Source organism: Pinus tabuliformis, chromosome 2_2 (genome assembly GCF_031772625.1).
Source record: "Pinus tabuliformis cultivar Carrire ecotype Pingquan chromosome 2_2, CPIR1, whole genome shotgun sequence".
Classification (NCBI taxonomy): domain Eukaryota; kingdom Viridiplantae; phylum Streptophyta; class Pinopsida; order Pinales; family Pinaceae; genus Pinus; species Pinus tabuliformis.
The window spans coordinates 1140979417-1141000126 of NC_142300.1; the positions used below are offsets into that span (position 1 = coordinate 1140979417).

A 20710-nucleotide genomic window follows, 5' to 3' on the forward strand; every position below is an offset into this window, starting at 1 on the left:
ATTAGATTGAATTACATAAACAGATAGGGGAGATGGTGTATTCCACCTTGACAAGTAAAGCCATTATGGCCCAAAGATTAGAGAATTCTTTGAACAATACCACTGCTCAGCTACAGCTTGAAAGAGCCTCTTCATAAGTTAAGGATAATAGGATCAAATCATTGGAGGAGTTGGTTATTGGATTGGGTCACAACCCAAAAGATGTGAAGGCTATAGAGGCTTTAATAAAGAACAAAGACGAAGATATAGATGCCTTGAGAGAGCAGTTAAAGTTGCCTCCACTAAGACATCCACAAACTTCCGAAGTTATTCGAAAGAAGTCTAAAGAAGAGCTTATGGACTTAGTCCTTAAGCTAAATGAATAGTTGAAGGAGACTGAAGAATTAGAAAAATCATTAAAGAGCAGGCAAAGTGAGTCGACCTCTTAGCCTCAAAATGTGATACCAGTGGTCTCCACAATAGTCCAATCCAGACTTGCAACAACTCTTGCACCAAGTATCCCTCTGGCCACAGTAGAGACAATTACAGCACAGGCATGAACTTCAGGTCTAAGTACTGAGGAGTTAATCAAATCCATGGAGGAGATGAAACTCCAAATCACTGAACTACAAAAGGTAAAAGAAAAATTTGTCACTTTAGAGCAGAAATATGATGTTTCAAAGATTAATTTTTCTGAGGAAGTGAGGAAAAATAAAGGCTTGGCCCAGCAGGTCAAAACATTAGAAAAGGATTTCACGTTTGAAAATTCTTTAACAGACATTAGGAAAATTCTATGGACAAACATCACCCAGTTAATAAATAATGTCTGGTCATCCATACAAATTATTTTTGAACAAATTGACTTGGTGAAAGTGGCTCTTCAAGGAATTCAGAAGACTAAGGAAGAACTAGGAGTAAAGCCTGAGGAAGCTATCAGGCTAATAAACTTTTTGAACAACAAAAATAAGTACTAGCCAGAAGAGATGAATATTGAGGATAGAATTGTGACTCTCCTAGAAATCAAGAAGGTATTGAACAAAAGGTCTCTGCTGCAGAACTTAGAAAGAAGATGTCATAATATGCAGGAGGATATTGATGAATTTATGGAGAAGTTTGGCATCTTACAGAGCAAAGGACTTCCCAGTCCTCTAGTGATTAATGATAAATTGATGAGGCATGAGAATTATGTTGAAAAGTTGAGTCAATATGCAAATAACTAGGCCATAAAACAATAACACATAAGATATATAATACTTGTTTGTCCAACGTTTAACACATGAATCCTGTAAAAAGTAATTTGCTTTATTTCTTCATCCAGCCAGCCATACAAGAGTTTGTCTAACAACACTTTATTCCAAAATAACAAGTGTATAGAAATGTCAAAGAATCCACCATCAGTACTCCAAATGAGGAAGTAATTATACAAAAATTTACAATAAAATATCTCATAACTAAGAGAGATATAATCTAGGAAGACTAACTATATGTTACATAAAAGTAGAGACAGATGGTCTCGAAGATAGAACTAAAAGTGAACTGATGACTTGTTGTCCCTGTTTTTGTGAATGAGCTAGAGGCAGGCCCTATGATTGAGCAGCTTGCTGTCTTTCTCGTAATTCTGTGCTCGCTATTTGCTTTTTATCTTCTTACTGATACTCTTTGACCTGTTCTGATACTCTTTACATGCTTTATCTTTGTTCACCTCTTTTTACCAAAATTGACTATGGTAAATACTAAAAATTTACTTTTTTACCAAGGTAGATTATAAGATGTTTGTCATATCTATCCACCAATCATCCCTTGGTATTCTGGTGCATCTGCATTGGTGGACAGATATGACAAACATATTATAATTTACCTTGGTAAAAAAGTAAATTTTCAGCATTTACCATAGTCAATTTTGGTAAAAGGATGTGAACAAAAATAAAGCAGGTAAAGAGTATCAGAACAGGTCAAACAGTATCAGTAAGAAGATAAAAAGCAAATAGCCAGCACATAATTACGAGCAAGACAACAAGCTACTCAATCATAGGGCCTGCCTAAAGCTCATTCACAAAAATAGGGACAACAAGCCATTAGCTCACTTTTAGTTCTATCTTCGAGACCATCTATCTCTACTTTTATGTAACATATAGTTAGTCTTCCTAGATTATATCTCTCTTAGTTATGAGATATTTTATTGTAAATTTTTGTATAAGTACTTCCTCATTCGGAGTACTGAGTGTGGATTCTTTGACATTTCTATAGACTTATTATTTTGGAATAAAGTGTTGTTAGACAAACTCTTGTATGGCTAGCTGGATGAAGAAATAAAGCAAAGGACTTTTTACAGGATTCATGTGTCAAACGTTGGACAAATAAGTATTCTATATCTTATGTGTTATTGTTTTCTGGTTTAATATTTCATATGTGTTTCATTTCTGAATAACAAATGAAAAAGTATATTTCAGAAAGTGCTTCAGTGCAATCTGTCTTTAAAATCATTTTATTCTAAAAGTTTTTTTCTAAGCTATCATAGGTAGGGAATTCTTAACTGCTCCTTGCTTCTTAGTTTATCATTGTGGTCATTTAATAAGAAATTCTTAATTGCTTTTTTATTAGTGATCACCCATTTTCCCTCAAATTGAAATTTGTTGAAGGATTCTTAATTGCCCTTCTTCCTTTTCAAGACCATTTCACCCCTTTAAAGCTATCATTTGTGCCTCGTTTAGCTATCTTGCCCTGTAAAGCCCTCTTTTTTTGAAACAACCTAATCCAGTTTAGCCATCTGCAGTTGATTCCATAGCCCAATGGACTGAGATACTATGTTCTATCCATCTACTCCAGAATTCCTTCACCAAACACAATCAAAACCCTCAAGCTTTCATAACTAGCTTAATATACTATAAAACAAAGCTAAATCTTAAAGAGAGAACCCTCTCTGAGTATATATTGGCTAGATTCTGTACTTAAAAGTTGGTTTGTGGTTACCTCGGACCCCTTTCCTTCTTCTAACAACTTCAAGGAAAATCTGAGTGATAACAGAACCTGCCTTAAGCAGCTTTTCAACTTTAGCTTTAATAGCTGCCGCTTTTCGAAGATTGACCAGTCAAAGCTTTTGACTAATAGGTTTGGCATTTTCGTACATCTTGATCTCATGCTGGAATATAAATGGATCAATTCCAGGTATTTCCTCATAAGACCAAGAGAACACATCTTGAAACTCTTTAAAGAGGTTGGTATAAATTTGAATTTCTTCAGGGGAACAATCTGCTCCAATGAAGACATTTTCTATAATGATATGATTCCTAGAGATGTTTATAGGTACAGTTCGTGAGATAACTGATATATTACCTTCAGCAGATAATTGTGCTGGAGCCAAAGGGTTTGAAACTATACAAACATCACTAGTAAGTATATTGGAGAACCTAGATTCAACTTCATGCAATGGAGGAAGAAAATATGAACGATGATGTAAATCTTCCCATGGTCGATCCACACCCATCACTGCCTCCAAAATTGCTTCTTCAGATGGTAAAACTATAGCCAAGCAATCCAGAGTTGAAGTAGAGTTGAGGGTCCAAGCTGGAGCCACATCGCCATCTAACTTGTCTTGTGAAAAAGGAGTGGGATGGTTGTCTGTAGAGTTAAAGATAGATTGATAGCTAAGTTTTTCTCCAGACATGGGAAATGCCATTCCACCAACCTGCCCTCCATCTAATGTGGTGGTAGATGAAGGTAAGGTCTGAGGGTCCAAAAAATAATGAGTTCGAAAGAACTCTTTCCGTGAAGGTCCCCGGGAAGATGAAATTGCATTGATTCTAGTTGTAGGAGCAGGAAGGTAAAATACACCCATTAACGAAGAGTACATCCCAACTCCTAAATTCTCAATAAGTTTACGGCGATTATCCGCCAATGGAACAGTAGAATCTGAAGTTGCGTGGGAGTCACCTAGAGAATAATCTAACTAATCAATTTTAACAATCCTCCCCTCATGAGGAAAATAGGGGATGTGGAATAAAGATGAAACTATGGCATCCATATCGTAAATCCAATTCCTTCCTAAGAGGAGGTTATAATCCAACTTGGCATCAATGATTTCCACCTCAATGTTTACGACCTTTCCACCAACACATATAGGAAAGGTCAGGATAATCCTGTGTGGCCTATGAGAATGTCCATCAAATGCTGTCAAGAGAGTTGGTGAAGGAACAACTGAAGGTGATCCAATGGCCTTCCAACATGACATAGACATCACACATGTGGAAGCTCCCTTATCTATAACTGTCCGAAAAATATTGGTTTTTCAGTAAGTGGACTTTATCTGGAAATCCATATGGTGAGGAAGTCTCTTTTTGACATTCAACATATCAAAAGTGAGCACTAAAGAATTCTTTGGATCTACTGCACCAATTTCTGAAAGCAAATCACTTCTCTGAGTAGGACACGACTGGAGTACCTTAAAAGTAGGCATAGCACAAGGAATTTGAGCCAGATCTTCTACAATTGAGTAGTTCTAGGTTGCCCTAGCATTAGGGTTGATAGTCGAGCGCTTTGCGGAACCTTTCAGTATCCATGGTATAGACTCAGCAGAGGGTCGCTCAACATGAAGTGGGTCTGTGGTTTCGAGAATAGATTTAGAATTAGATGCTTCTATTTCACCATAATCGCGTGCTCCCGTAGCAACGTTGACATGAGAGTTCATCGTATAAAAATTTGAGGAATCTTCCCCTTCTTGGTTGCCCCCTGTGGAGGTACCAGCGTTCGAATTCACACCAGCAAATAATTATTGCCATTGGGGAAAAGGGTTAGTCAGAACAACATGGGAACTAGAGGACCCTTGCTATGCTAATAAGCACTGAGCATCTTGTATCTTAGGGCAGAGGTGAGTCAAATGATCTCCATTGCATAACTTGCATGGAAACTTAACCTTTTTCTTGGACTCTTTTCTACCCTCTCCGGCACCATTTTCAGCAGGGAAAATTTTAAGAAGCCCCCCTAAATTTACATGTATAATAAATGGGCGAATCTCCATGGTATATAGGAAAAATGAAAGGCGATTTTATCAATAATATGATATGTATATATAATTTTTTGGCGAATCTCTCACCAAGCATGGCGAATATTTTACTCAATTATAAAATCTTGTGTTTATTGAATACACAAATGAAATCATTGCATTTCTTTAAAATATCTTTTGAAATCAAAATTACCGATATTTGATACCTTTCGGGGGTTAGTAGATCTAGAGTAAAGATGGATCTATGTTGGTTTAATTCCCCCATTTAAATAGGCTACATTCCAGGTGAATACCATGGCTCAATACCATGTGCCATTTTGGTGAATACCATGGGTCAATACCATGTGCCATTTTTATTTTTATTAATACTAATATTAGGGTTAATAATGTTTTTTTGCATGGTATTAATAACAATCTAGTCCATGTATCTGTCCCATAGTATTTTGCCCATAGGTTTCACCTAAATATAATGCATTTTTTGAGTGTTCGTAAATATAAGGTGACTTATGGAGTAAATATAAAAAAAATGTTTTATTTGTTTACCATACCTCTCGTTTATTTATATTTTTATTAATTTACCATACCTCTTTTACAAATATGGTATTTGGCCCATAGGATTCACTTAAATAAAACCTCTTTCTTGAGCCTTCATAAATAGAACGAGGGTTATGGACTAAATATAAAAAGAGGTTTTATTTATTTACCATGTGTCTAGTTTATTTTTATTTTTATTTATTTACCATACCTTTTGAGTAAGTATAAAAATGTTAATAAATTTACTGCATAACACAAATAATTACTAAGAGGAATAAATATAAAAATAACCAGAAACAACCATAAACACATAAACACAAATGTTTATCCAGGAAAACCCCAAATCCGGTGAAAAACTCAATCTAATAAGATCTTATTAGCATTGGCCAAAACCTTGGCCAATCCGACCAAGTGAGCCTTCGCCGCTCACCGCCAGGTCTTGCATTATAATGAAGTCCTTCCAGTCTTTTATAAGCTCCATTACATATAATACCACGGGCATAATACTATGGGTGCACAATACCATGTGCCCCAAAACCATCACTGTTTAACCTCGTCAACTTTGACTCTATCCCGAGTCAAGTTTACCTAACAAAAAAAACGTTTTATTTATTTACCATACCTCCACTTTACTTATATATTTTTTTGTTTACACCCTTGCATGTATATAAGGTGATTTATGGAGTAAATATAATTTATTTATTTTTATTTACCATACTTCTCATTTATTTATATTTTTATTAATTTACCATACCTCTTTTATAAATATGGTATTTGGGTCTTTGGCCCATAGGATTCACTTAAATAAAACCTATTCTTGAAAATGGGCGAATGGATTCACTTAAATAAAACCTATTCTTGAAAATGGGCGAATCGAAGGTTGTAACTCCTAATTTCAAGGGCTAAATTTACCTTTTTTACCCTCTCCCTTAAAAGAATGTGGGCTATTTGAGGTGATTTGTAAAAGTGTACTATGATACAAAATAATCGCCCACTAAAAATTTAAAACCCATTAATTTCGCCAAAGGGCGAACATTCGCCCCTAAAATCACCCCTAATTTTCAGGCTTGTTTGCATTGTCTTTCCCTTCTTGGTTCTTCTTCTTACCTTGTCCCTTCCTCTTCCAATTAGATTATTTATTTCCTTTGGGGTTAGAGGCCTAGACGACATTTATAGAGGTAGGTTGGGAAGGTGTAGGTGTAGACAGTGCTGCCTGGTTAGAAGAAGCAGTTTGTAGAGACAACTATTGCAATTGATTCAAAAGGTTCACCGTATTCACGTCAATTGATCCAACTATACCATCGGCGTGAGGGCTTGGCTTTGGTTTGTCTAAATCAACCTTGGATCTAGGAGCATCAAGTAGGATTTTCTGAAGAGTCCTAGACTTAGAATATATCAGTTCTAATTGTCGGGCTCGAAAAATAGCCTGCTCTTCTGAATAAATGCCGGAAAGAGAAACATCCTTTGAGATCTCAGGTTGTAATGATTTGAGAAACCATTCGAGAAGGAACTCTGGTGGAATTTCAGCTTTGATAAGCCTTTTTCTCCTTCTCCATTCCTGGATGTGATCCAAAATGTGAGTTGCGGTGTCTTGCTGAAAGTTAGCCAAAAGTTCAATTCTAACTTCATAGCAGATAAGCGACTGAAAATGGTTCAAGAAGATATTAGCCGAATCAGCGAAAGAAGTATAGGTACCCCCTGACAACTCTATATACCATTTGGCTACATTTTCGGGTAGAGTGCATTGAAATAACCTCAACCTGGTCAAATCATCTATCAGGGAGTTGGATGAGCACCATAAGTGAAATGTCGTCACATGGTCTACTAGGTCTTCATCACTCTTCCCTTCGAACATTGGAATATTCGAGGGAAGTTTAGTTGGGACCTAAGGCCAAGCTGGATTGTACCTAATCAGAACATTCGTCAATTTAGTTAAGTCTAGCAAATTAAGCGTGGCCTGAAAAAGAAGTCGTGGGGGACCTTGGGAATTCCATCCAGAGTAGGCGAGGTTCCCAGAGGTCTGAAAAGAATGACCTGGATTTTGAAAGGCACCAGGTTTTCCGAAGTAACTCATAGAGCCTGCTGAACCAAAAGGTGGTCCTTGTGGTTTAGCAAAATTTTGAGTTTGACCAACTCCTGTCGAAATTCCTCCGTAACCAGTGAAGTTACCCCCTAACAGAGTATTGAAAGGAGATGACAACCCATGATAAGGGTTCCATGCGTTAGCAAAGGGTGGAAAACTTTGAAATGAATTAACCAATGAATACGACACATTGCCTTGTTCACCGAAAAAATTATTCCCAGCTCCTATTCCAGTAACCATAGGGATTTTCCAACTCTGGAAGGAGTTACTACCTTGACCCGTAAAAGGAAAATGCATTGGCCCTATTGTCAGATTGGAATGTGCTATATGACCACTTCCAAATGGGAAACCCTGAAAAGAAGCCGATCCACTCATCATGGATATAGAGGCGGTCGATGGTATGTTAAAAGGAACTGAAGGAATACCTTGAGACGACATTCCAAAAGGGAAAAATCCAAAATTGGATGCAGTAGCTTGAGAACTTTCACTCGTTGACGGAATGGAAGCAGACCCAAATATAGTCATGCTGGGAGTAATAGAACGGATGGAAATAGTTCCTCCCCCTTGTACAGATATGGGAGTCTGCATGCTCACAACACTCATAGTAGATGCCATGCTTCCAGCAGTGGTCATGAAAGGAATATATGTGTATAAACCTGGCGTCAAAGGCTTATGTGTCAGAGTTCCAACGTATAACAAAATGTTAAGATGGTGAGGAGGGAGAGGAGAATTCGAAGCCACAATTGACTCTGAAAGCTCTTCTACTTCAATACTATCTTTCGACTGGAAGAGTACTCGTGAAAGAACTGGCGTGTTCCTCTCTAATTCTGCACTGGTACTAGGTATATCTTGTGAACTAATGCCCCCAAATGGAGGATCAATCTATGATGCGCCTACTGTCACTGGTTGAAAACCACTGGCAGAATCACTCCTACACCCTCTAGGAGAAGGGTCCAGGCTCATAGGTGATAGCCCATGAAGTCTCCTAGATTGTCGAGATGGCCGGTCAACCACTTTGAATTTTTTAAAAGATATACTTAAAGACTCAAAAAATTATAAAGCTAGGCCGACTAGGAGTAAAGAATGCTCACTAAAATATCCCTAAAGATATCAGCAATCAAACAGCTCTCAAGCATTTTCACTCTTGGTGATTAGGATTGGACACCAAAATACAAGAAAGTTAATAATAAGGGCCTTTCGAAAATAGATTGGGGGAATTACACCCCAAGCCTACTAGCAAAGGTATCAAAGGTAGTTACACTGACCTCTAGACAACATCCTTTGTCAGTGAAAGCCCCCAAGCTTCACAAGGGTGCCCTCCAGAAGTACTATTGAATGTGATACAATGTCAACCTCAGGTGCCATGGAATTCCTCTTTGCAGCCACCTGTGTGGTTCCTAGGATAGGTAACTATGGTCACTAACTCGTATCAGAAGCGAGGTGAAATAGTCGTGAGGTAGGATCCGACAAGTAAGAGAGGGGGTATCTCTTGTCCTTATCTTTACTAACTCTCATGATTTACTCCTAGCCATGGAGCTTTCCCGGTCTCCCTAACACTATTGGATTTCATTCATTAATCAAACTTCTATGTTTTGTAATTTGGAGCGGCCTTGGAGAGTTAACTCTCCTCTTGCCTAATCCAAGGCCCTAATAAACCTAAACTTGTTCGTGTATTCCAATGACAATAAAAAAGTTCTAGTTTATTCTAATTAAGTGCTTGATTTTAATGGTTGTTCTTTTAAGTCAAGGGTATAGATGGAAGTGCAACCAATGGTGTTTGTATGGCTCAAAAGAAATCAATGAAAAACTAACTACATGAATGTAATCATTTTTTCTTCGATGAAAAGAGATCTCTACGTGGGTTCTATGAAACTTCTATAAAACAAATACTTTTTCTCTTCTTTTCTTGAAACACACTTCACACATGCAAAAACTAAAAAGACTACGAATTCTTTAACAATGCAAACTACCCTAATGCAAGGTATAATGAAGATGCAAGATTCTAAATCACTCTAAAAAAGCGAAAGTAATTGTTTATAACTATCAATGAGCCAACTTAAGTATTGAAGAGGATACAAATTTTGAATACAAAAGTCTCTCCAAACAAGAAGGACAAATCGTAAAAGATTGCAATTCACTTTCAAAAATCAAAAGAAACCAAAATCAAACTTGGCAAAAAAAACAAAAACAATGTTTTTTGAGATCTTTTCTTTTTCAAGAAACAACCAAAATAGCATTTTGAAATCACTCAAAATGCTACTAAAACTCAAAGATCAAAAAAAGAGCACAAGGAGTCTTTGCAAGTTACAAACTCGAAAATGAACGAAAACTTGAACAGAAAGGCTTCAACTTGTACTAAATGACCCAAACAACAACAAATAGCTTGGCAAATTGTCTAATAAGTGAGGAAAGAAATCCTTTCAAATTCATCAAAAAAGACTTTTAAGAAGCAAGAAAAGCTATAAGGCCACAAAACGACAGAAAGCAAAGCAAGTAGATCAAAAACCGAGCTTGACATTGAGACTGAAAACAATCACCTATTCTGGAGGACCAGAATAATCAAGAACTTCTAAATGAAGCCTTGTGTGCTAGAACACCAATTACAAACTCGCTCAAAAAGCAAACCTAGGCCAAATCTTTTCAATAAGGAAGAGACTTCGAAACAATAAGCTTGCAGAATAATGAAATTATTCAAACAAAAATTGACCACTCAAAGACTAAACAGACCAGGCAATAAATCTTTCTGGGCAGAGAGATTTGAGAAAACAATGCAAAAATTGGTATATGCAATTGTGTTCAAGCACAGAGGCATGTACACGTGCTTCTTATATAGGAAACTTGCATATATGCGAGTTCACTTCATAGAAACAAGAGTGTGTATGCTACTGTAAATAGAGTAAAAGGCGTATATAAAGCTTTGCAAGAAAAGTAAAAAACAAAGCCAAATCAAAAATATCAGACTTAAGGTCTGAGACACTAGTAGACCAAATAAGACTGTAACAGCAAGGAAACCAAAGACTGAGCCCTGATTGGCACTGAACAACCCAAACTAGGAATAACAAGATTGTTATCCCTAGTGGAGTCACCAATTCTGTTACGGGAATAAGTACCTTAGGGATTTGGGTTAGAACCCCAATAGAGCAGGAACAAAATACAACAAGAAACACTCATTCAACTCAGGGAAAATGCTTATAAACAAACTACATAAGAGCAACCATACTCGGATTTCCTTTGTTCGAGTAGGTCCTGTAGGGTTCAGACCCTCTACAACTCCTGATATTCTTCAAACTTGAAAATTTATTCAATTTGAACATACATAGTAGTATAGAAGTAAAGCATATTCACGAAATTTGACTTTATATCATATAAGCAAATGATTGATCATACATCAAAACAATGTTCATATATGAATTACAACATAATTTGATGCATAAACAAAGTTAATTTTGGAAACTAAGACAACATTTCTTTTATTATTGTAAGCTATAAATAACATGGAGAGAATTCACCTCAGTCTTCTTCTTCTAGCTCTAAGTAGAATCGTCCTCCGGATTCATCCTATCCCAGCCTTCAACATTCTTCTTCCATAACCAACACCATGATATCTCAAGAAAGAGCGAGAATATCTATAATCAAGGCAAGGGTTTCCTGAAGCTTGGGGAAGTGCATGAGGCACAGGGATTCATCAGACTCGGTCCAGTATAATCTCAGTATAATAACTCTATCTCTTCTCCCCCTTAAGGCCTTCCCATAGAAGTCTATTTATACTTCTCCCAATTAGTTTTTTAGTTGGGAAACAGTTGGGCCATGGGCAATAGGAGGTAATCAATAGGTAAAACCCGTGAACTCCACCCATAATTAAGGAAATTTATTTTTTTAATGTGTTTTAACACATATATGTGGGTTGGGTATTGACTAGCCCACGTGTGCACACTTTTATCTCAGGGCAAAGTAGCATAGAGGGAATAAAACACTGTTTTTAATATATTTGGACCAAGCTTGGAAGGAGGGGTTTCCCTAGGCCATAAACCAAGCATCACAAATACCAAGGGTGATAAATGGTGCTATAACAATATGTTAGATCAGGTGGTTGTTCATGGCTCCTTACTTCTCTCGTACCATTATTGCTATAATGATTGACTTCATTTATGGAAGTCAAGTAAGAGAATGTGGCTAGGTCCTAGAGTGATTTGGTTGAAAAATTTAGTATGGTAGATATTTGGAAGTTAAGGAAGAGATGGTAACTATTCTTTAAATATATATTCAGTTCACTAGTACAAAATGGCTAATTACTTACTAAGAAAAGACTAAAATTTACATATAAACGACCATTTTTCAGTCAGTGGCCAGTAGTAGCTAATTTACAATATCTTATAACAGGACCAACTTTTAGTCTTTTGTAACTTAGTTATTAATTGGTTGTCTCAATTTTATCATCTAATAGTATATTTAGTCATAAATTTGGTCATTAATTTAGTAATTTATTTAGTCATTAATTGTCACAATTAATGACCAAATATACAAAAAAATATATTACTATATGATCATCCGAGAAAACCAATTAATGACCAAAGAAATATGACCAAAATGTTGGTCGTGTTATAAGGTACTGTAAATTAGCTACTAATAGTCATATATATGCAAATTTTAGTCATCATTTGAAACCAATTAATGACCAAAGAAATATGACTAATTTTACGTCGTGTTATAAGATACTGTAAATTAGGTACTAATAGTCGTATATATGTAAAATTTAGTTGTCATTTGTAATCACAAATTTATTATTTGTAGTATTCATTTTTTTTTTGGAAGTTAATCATGTTCATTATATAAATGACTAATTTAGTAGTTTATATTCATTTCATTTACTTTCATTAATAATTATTGTAAACGACTAATTTAGTCATATATTCATTTTATTTGTGTTCATCATTAATCAATATGAACTATTACTCTAGCAGTTTTAAATTGATTTTATCTGTTCATTATTAGTCAACATAAATTAATTAGTATGATTTTGTGGCTAAATTAAAAAAAATGCCATAAAATGCACATGTTCATCTAATGTGAAAACACAAAGTTACATATGTTTATTACAATACTAAATAATATCAAATACAACTATAAATAATTACAACCACATAAATTACAATATATGAAATTTGAAGTATTACAATACTAGTTTTCAACTTAATATTGGTTGGAATACAATTCACACATGAAATAGCATTTCATCACTTCAAAACATTATCATTATTTTTCCAATGCATTGCAGGTGTTTTCACCAAATCTAAATACTTGACCATCAGTATGTATGTGCATGTCTCATGCGAGATATTGGCTTTAAGGGCATCACTATACTGGTTCTCTTCTCTCCCTTTCTGCATTTTTCACTATAGTGTCATTTTTCTCTTTCTTCAATTCCTGCTTCTTACCATCAATATTGAGTTCATCTTTTGAAAATGAAAGAAGATACAATGCAGAGTATAATACATCAAAGACAATGAACATTGGAATATAAACTAAAGTAGACTATAAAGGATTTATACGACATATACCTCAACATTAATAATTTCAATGCCATTTTTTCCCTAGAAAAGTAAGAAACTCAAACAAGTTTTCTTCAGTTGGGCAATAGTTTTTAGTTGGGCGATAGTGGCCACTATGTGGCTAGATGACCTGTATAAACAAAGCAAATAAAACGTTACCATAGAAAATAACACCTTAGGAACTTAGTATTTAACCTTTAAGAAAAGCTTAGGCACAATCATACCAAATAAGTTACATGCTAAGAATATCAGACAATAATCTACAACTTGTGAAAACAAATGGAAAAAAAAAATCAGTGTAAAAAATCTCCTTATTGGTTGTCTTAAAATTGTCATGTTCCTTAAATTTGGATATTCTTTTTCCCACGGTAAAATTTCTTGTCTATTATGACTATGCTTGTAGGATCATGAGATTGACAAAACATCATATCAGATTGTGGAGAAAAAATGATTCAACTTTCCAAGATGAATACCACACTTGGTTGAATGAATGTGCTAGCTATGAGCAGTGTCAAAACCTTAGGGAAGCATAACACTAAGGCCCAAGAAAATATATCACCACGGTCCACTAAAAGAAAAACTTTCTATGCCACAATGACCTCTGGTAGTACATTTCGTTGGATGGATATCACACTCTAAGAGATTATTATCTAATACAATGAAAAGTGTACATATGTTGTCATAATGCCCCTCCCAGTCAGAGTTTATAATTGTGTCCTATAATATTAATCATAATATACTATTTAATTATAAAATTATGACTATCAGATAATTATTAGTTTTAATAATTGTTCTGAAATTGTGTTTTGAGTATTTATGTATACATGAAAATATTCAAAAAAAAGTACTTTTTGTGACTAGTTAATTTCGAGTGAATCTAAATACACAAGAAATTATGGTGCCTCGATGTTTCTCTAGTGGTTATCCGCTCATTGTACCAATTTATGCCATGTCCTCTACTACTTTTGGTGAAGTCCTCTTTGATGATTTCCAATTCCAATGCAATGGACATTTATCTTGGATGTTTTTCTGAGCCAAAGGGAAGTTGCACAAGTAACAACCAATAAGTAGCCTCAAATATATTATTGGGGGCCAAAATTTAGTAACTATATGACAAGCCAAGAAACACTTCATGTCAATCATCTTCCCTTTAATATTGATTAATAATTTCTTTGCATGATCATGTAATACTAGAGTGTCAAGTAGGGACATTTAAAGTTAGTCATCCATCAATATCACCTTTGAGAGTTCTTAATAGTTAATACATCCTATTACACACACAGTAGACCATGAACTTCAAGGATAGAAATATAAATTTGACAAAAATGAAATTAAAAGGAATGTTAGGAAGTCAAATGCGACTAATATTGAGTCAAGAAATTACCAAGCCCTTCACATTAGCAAGGCATTCTTAGGCACTAAAATAGAAAATCCTTCCATTGCATCATTTTCAAATTTTCTTTAATTTCCTTAATTGAGAACACAACTTTCAGAAGAAAAAAATTCATTGAAAAAGATCTCAAAATCCTAACAAATGCTGGAGTGATTGTCGTATCAATTAAACAGAAAGGCAATTGTTCGATATGATTATAAATTATCAAAGAGATCAAATAATATGAAGCTTTATCATCCCTTGGTGCTAATCAAATTGTAATCTGTTGGTTCCAATCAAGTAATCACTTTTCCTCCAAGATAGTTAAGAGATCACTTTAGAGCAGAGCTTCTAGAAGCACTGGGATAGTAGAAAGGGAATTAACTAGGAGGAAAATGAAGCACTTTAGTGGGTGCTCCAAAATATTTAAAGGCAACTAAAATTGATTTTATACTCCCTCCACAAATTTTAAAGCATAAACCCTTTAATTGCATCTCATATAGTTTCCATCTTTCTGTAATATGTAATTTTTTGAGCAAGAATAGAGCATTCGTAAATATTCTCATGAAAGAGGACTCTTCATAATCCTAATAGGTTGGGCTCTAAAAAATAAAAAATCTCATGTAGTGAATAAATATTACAAGGTAGATTCGAGTGATTGAAATGACAACTTTATTCTTAATCTCACTACGACAAAAAAATATTCAACCCTAACTAGTTGGGATCTAACAAATCAAGAATTTCATGTAGTAAAGAAAACTTACATGGTAGATCCTAATTCTTTGCAATGAAAACTTTATTCTTGATCTTATTACAACATAGATAAATTCAAGAGTACATACATATTTCCTAATCTGAGACAAACTTTGAACACATTTTGAGGTTTCATAGAAGGTATAATGATACGATTTACCTGTAGGACATGAGAAAACTATCTACATCTACCACCTGACACTGGACAATAGTGTTATTGAACCACCATATCATGGTATTAAAATCATGAATATAGATAGTGTTATAGAGATAACTTGCAATACAGCTTGAGTGGGCCTAATGGCTAAGAGCGTGTGTTTCCTCCTAAGAGGTCACAGGTTCAAAACCAGAGGGGGGTTAGAGTATGTATGCCTTCGTAGACTTAGCAGTCAAATCGCTGCGTGGAGGTGGGTCCCTTGTCCCACAAACAAGGGGTCTCATACACCAATTTGGTGTCTAGCTTGGCTGTGACCTTAAAAATGGATATTCTTATTATTATTAACACTACCTTCAAGCTTCAAACTCATCAATTGATTTACTTCAGTAGAAAATTCTAGTGAGATCTCATTAAATACAACCTGAAAAAAGCCATTTATGATAGTTGTCGTTGCCTTCTCTGGATCTATCCCCCTCTGGAAATAGAATAACTAATCTTCCCCAATTTTTGAGGTACTTGCTTCATGTTCAATGCAGGATGTTGGGTTATTCACCTGGAAAAAGTTGCAAATATTAGATGCATAATGGAAACAAGCATGCAATTCAAGATTGCTCCTAAAGTCTCTTGCCTGAATTATAAAACACCATCTAGTTAAAACTACCTACCCAAGATCCCACTTAAGAATTCAAAATGTTGCAAATAGGAGATGTCTTAAACAATATCGACTATTTAATTGCATAATCACACTAAACTAGACAAACCTTTAAAATGTTGAAAAGTGTGAAAAAAATGGAGTTGGAATATTATAGTTATGTTAGGGTATATATGGGAACAATGATGGCATGGAGCAGGAGAATCGGCGGCGATCGGTGAGCTAGGTTTTGCAGGTGGAATAGCAGGGAGGGCTGGAAGAAACACGCGTAGGGGAAAAGAGCAGGGGAAGTCAGGGTGGAGCGAAAGAGACAGCAAGAAACCCTAGCACAGGAGCGGAAGCTTTTTAATTCAGTTCGTGCTGAGGGCGAAAATGGAAAATCGGCAAGGGAGGGGAGAGATCCCCTCCTATAAGAATATTGTTGCAGGAGAGGCAAGCGGCAGTGGAAACCAGAATGAGGCCAGGGAGAATAATAAAGAAGCACCAGTGATGGGCAATTTGTGGCAAATGAAGACCGGAGGAAAGTGCTTACCTAGGGCTCAGAAAAAACCTAGATACGTAATACCCAACAACATGCTGGAGGAATACAACAGCTACATGAAAGATCATGCACTGATCTGCAAGTTTGTAGGGTATTGGCCTACTGAAAAAGAACTACACAGGTGGATTTACCAAAGGTGGAGGCCAAAAGAGCATATTGAGCTGAAACTAGGAGCAAAAGGGTTTTTTACAGCCATATTTGCGAATCTGGGGGATAAAGAAAGGGTTTTTGAGGAAGGGCCATATTTCATGAACAATGCAGGACTGTTCATGAAATACTGGGAAGAAAGATATAACCCTGAAAATGAAAAGTTGCTGGAAGCCCCGATCTGGGTCAGACTGTTTGGATTACCAGTGGAATTTTGGGATCCTGAGATTATGGAGGGGATAGGCAACACGATTGGTGCTTTTGTCAAGGTAGCGGAAGCAATGAAAAGAGGCAAGTATACATCTTATGCAAGACTGTGTGTATACATGAATATAGCTGAACCTATGCCGGAATACATAGAACTGGAATACCACAATGAAGTATGGCAATAGCCATTAGATTACGAGCATATCCCTTTCAGATGTAGAAGATGTCATGAGTATGGTCACCTATATAGACAATGCCCTTTAAACAAGGAGGACGAATACATAAGGAAAAAAGAAGAACAACAAAGGGAAGCGGAGAGAACTGAGGAGACAGATAAGGGTTTCCAACAGGTTACCAAAAAGAAGAAAGCTGGTAAAGAAGGTCTAAGAACACAGACACAAGCGAAATCACTGAGCATTGAAAGTCAGAACAAGTTCAAAATCCTCCAGGAAAATAGTGAAGAGGGTGAGGACAAAGTGGTAGAGGAAGAAGATCCAGAGAATGAACCCATGGAAATAGTCAAGGAAACCAGAGAAAAAGACACAGGAGCAAGAGTAATGAATGAAGGGGAAACTGCTGAAAAGATAGAAATACTAACTAACCAAACCCAAATGGAGACGGAAAGCCAGAAGGAAAACGAGGCAGAGGAAGAAAGAATTATGAGACAATTAATTCAGGAATGGAAAAACTTGGACGAAAGATTCATACCAGACAGTCAAAAACAATTATATAAGGAGGCATTTCAAAAATATAAAGAAAGAAATAGGGAGAATATGGATAAACAGGATACCACATCAGGAGAACAGGAAAGAGGTCAGATGGAAAAAGGCAGTGCTGGCAAAAGCAGCAGGAAAAGAGGTAGGAAAACAATGAATGAAACGGTCCAAACAGTTGGTGAAGTATTGCTAAACTCAGGTAAAGTGATACCTCTGTCAGAGGTATTTTTCCACTCCTCCAAAAGTTTAAAATGATTATTATCAGCTGGAATATTAGGGGTTTGAATAGTAAGGGTAAGCAGAGATATATGAAAGAGAAACTTAGAAAAGACAGACCAAGTATTATGATCCTACAAGAGACAAAGATCACCATGCAGCAGATGGAAGGAATAATAAAAAACAACAAACTCCAATACGAAGTCATGGGACAAGATGCAATCGGATCAGCGGGAGGCATTGCAATATTGTGGAACCCAAACGAGATAATTTTTGAGAGCTGGACCAGCATGACCAGAATCCTTACAGGAACAGGAAGAATAGCGGGGACGAAGGAAAGGGTCATCATCTCAAGGGTGTATGGTCCTCATACTCCGAGAGACAGAGAAAATTTCATTAAAAATATACAAGCAACTCGAAGATTACATTCGGAGACAGCATGGATTGTAGGAGGAGATTTCAATCTAATCCGGTCCCTAAAAGAGAAAAAGGGAGGTATAAGGAAAACATACCAATACATGGAAATGTTTAATGACATGACAGATGCTCTGAGGCTGGTAGATTTACCAACTATCAACAGAGTCTATACATGGAATAACAGGAGAGGGAGAAGGACTCAAATAGCATCTAGATTAGTTCGGTTCTTAGTATCAGAAACAATTATGAACAGAGATGTATTCATGGAAGCAAAGATCATGCCATCCCTTGGCTCAGATCATTGGCCAATTAGACTGGAAGTGGATATTAAGAATAACCTTGGCAAGAAGCCCTTCAGATTTGAAGCTTTTTGGCTTAGAGACCTGGAATTTATCAAAAAAATGGAAGAATGGTGGACGCAAATCACAGTACAGGGAAAAGGAAAAATGCATACCTTCCAACTTAAACTTAAGGAGTTAAAATGAAGGATAAAGAAATGGAACAAGGAAGAATTCAGAAACATCATGGAGGAAAAACAGAAGCTGGAAGAAGAAATGGAAGCTTTGCAACAAAGGATAATAAATGAAGGGAGAACAGAGGAAAGTAGCAGAGAAGAAGGGATAATTCTAGGAAAACTGGAGGAGAGGAGAAAGCAGGAAGAAGTTTCATGGAGACAGAAGTCTAGAATAAAATGGCTTAGGGAGGGGGAAAGGAACACTAGATTTTTTCATCAAGCAATGATACAACACAGGCAAAGGAATAGGATACTTTCTATCAAGAACGAGAGTGGAGAGAGGATTGTTGATCAGGAAGGAATTGAAAAAGTGTTGATGGAATACCACAAAGCAATATTGACTGAACCCCACATGGACAGGTCTGAAGCTATAAACGAAGTTTGTAAGGCCATTCCCAGGATTGTAACAGAAGACCAGAATAGAGCCCTAATGAGAGCAGCTAGTTTGGAAGAGGTGGAGGAAGTGGTGATGAGCATGAAAAAGGGTACAGTGCCAGGACGTGACGGCTTTACGGTTGATTTCTATCAAGCGGGCTGGCACTTTATGGGAAGGGAGATTCTGGACCTGATAGAAGAATCATGTATAAATCAAAAGGTATGGGCAGCCATTAACTCTACTTTTTTCACTTTGATCCCAAAAAATGAAAATTCAGAGGATGCTAACGGATTTAGACCCATTGCCTTATGTAATGTTATCTACAAAATAATTGCATCACTGATGGCCAAAAGACTGAAACCCCTGCTAGACAGATTAATATCCCCTGAACAAACTAGTTTCGTAGAAGGTAGACAAATTCTAGATGGTCTAGTGGTTACTCAAGAAGTAATTCATTCACTGAAGGCAAAGAAGCAAAAAGGAATGATGATTAAACTATACTTGTCAAAAGCTTATGATAGAATCAACTGGAAATACTTGGAAGAAATCTTGGGAAGTTTTGGTTTTGGTACTAGGTGGATAAAGTGGGTTCACAGTCTTATATCAACTCCAAATTTTTCAATATTAGTCAATGGAACTCCCTCGAAAACCTTTAAGGCTTCTAGAGGAATTAGACAAGGTGATCCCTTATCTCCTTTCCTATTTATACTAGCAGCAGAGGGTCTGGGCAGGTATCTTAAAAAAGACAGAGCAGAAAATAAAATCAAAGGGCTAAGACTATGGGGTAATGAATTGCCGATAACCTATCAACAATTTGTTGATGATATCATGTTATTTGGGGAGCCAACTGTAAAAGAAGTGATAAATCTGAAGAAGGTTTTAGACTTATTTGCGGAAGCATCTGGGATGGAAATCAATAAGGAAAAATCATCCACCTTTATATTCAATACCATGGAGTCAGTCAAAATCCACTTGACCAGGATGCTAGGTTTTAAGCAAGGGGAACTCCCAAATAAATACTTGGGAAACGTACTGGATTTCAACTCTAAAAGACAGAAAAATTGGCAAGGAGTCTTAGAGAAATTAAAAAACAGAGTGGCTAACTAGGCCTTCAGAACCTTAAATATTGCTGGAAGGATTGTTTTAGTGAAATCAGTGTTGTAGGCAATCCCCATATATCCGCTATCGATTATGGCAGTACCTCAGGGGGTTTGCACCAAGATCAGAGAAATTTTGAGGAAGTTCATTTGGGGAGGATCGACCCAACAGAAGAAGTGGGCCTTAGTATCATGGAAACACCTGACGAAACGAAAGGAGGAAGGAGGCTTGGGTCTGCGCGATCCGGATAAACTCAACAAGGTGCTCGGTGCAAAACTTTGGTGGCGATGGCTAAGAGGGGGCAATGACCTATGGAAGGAACTATGGAGGCACAAGTACAATATGCCAGACACTACGGAGGATATTTACCGGATGCAGGAAACCCCGAAAGGCTCGGCAA

At 36.5% G+C, this 20710-nt stretch overlaps 2 protein-coding genes across 2 annotated transcripts; both read left to right on the top strand.

Moving 5' to 3' along the window:
• The first annotated feature begins 16450 nt into the window (after positions 1 to 16450).
• Positions 16451 to 17158, top strand: LOC149197418 (uncharacterized). Its single transcript, XM_089408681.1, has one exon. It carries the CDS (start codon positions 16451 to 16453, stop codon positions 17156 to 17158), a length of 708 nt encoding a protein of 235 aa, XP_089264807.1.
• Positions 17159 to 18111: 953 nt separating this feature from the next.
• Positions 18112 to 18807, top strand: LOC149197419 (uncharacterized). The gene has a single exon (XM_089408682.1). The coding sequence runs from the start codon at positions 18112 to 18114 to the stop codon at positions 18805 to 18807; it is 696 nt and encodes a 231-aa protein (XP_089264808.1).
• Positions 18808 to 20710: the final 1903 nt, after the last annotated feature.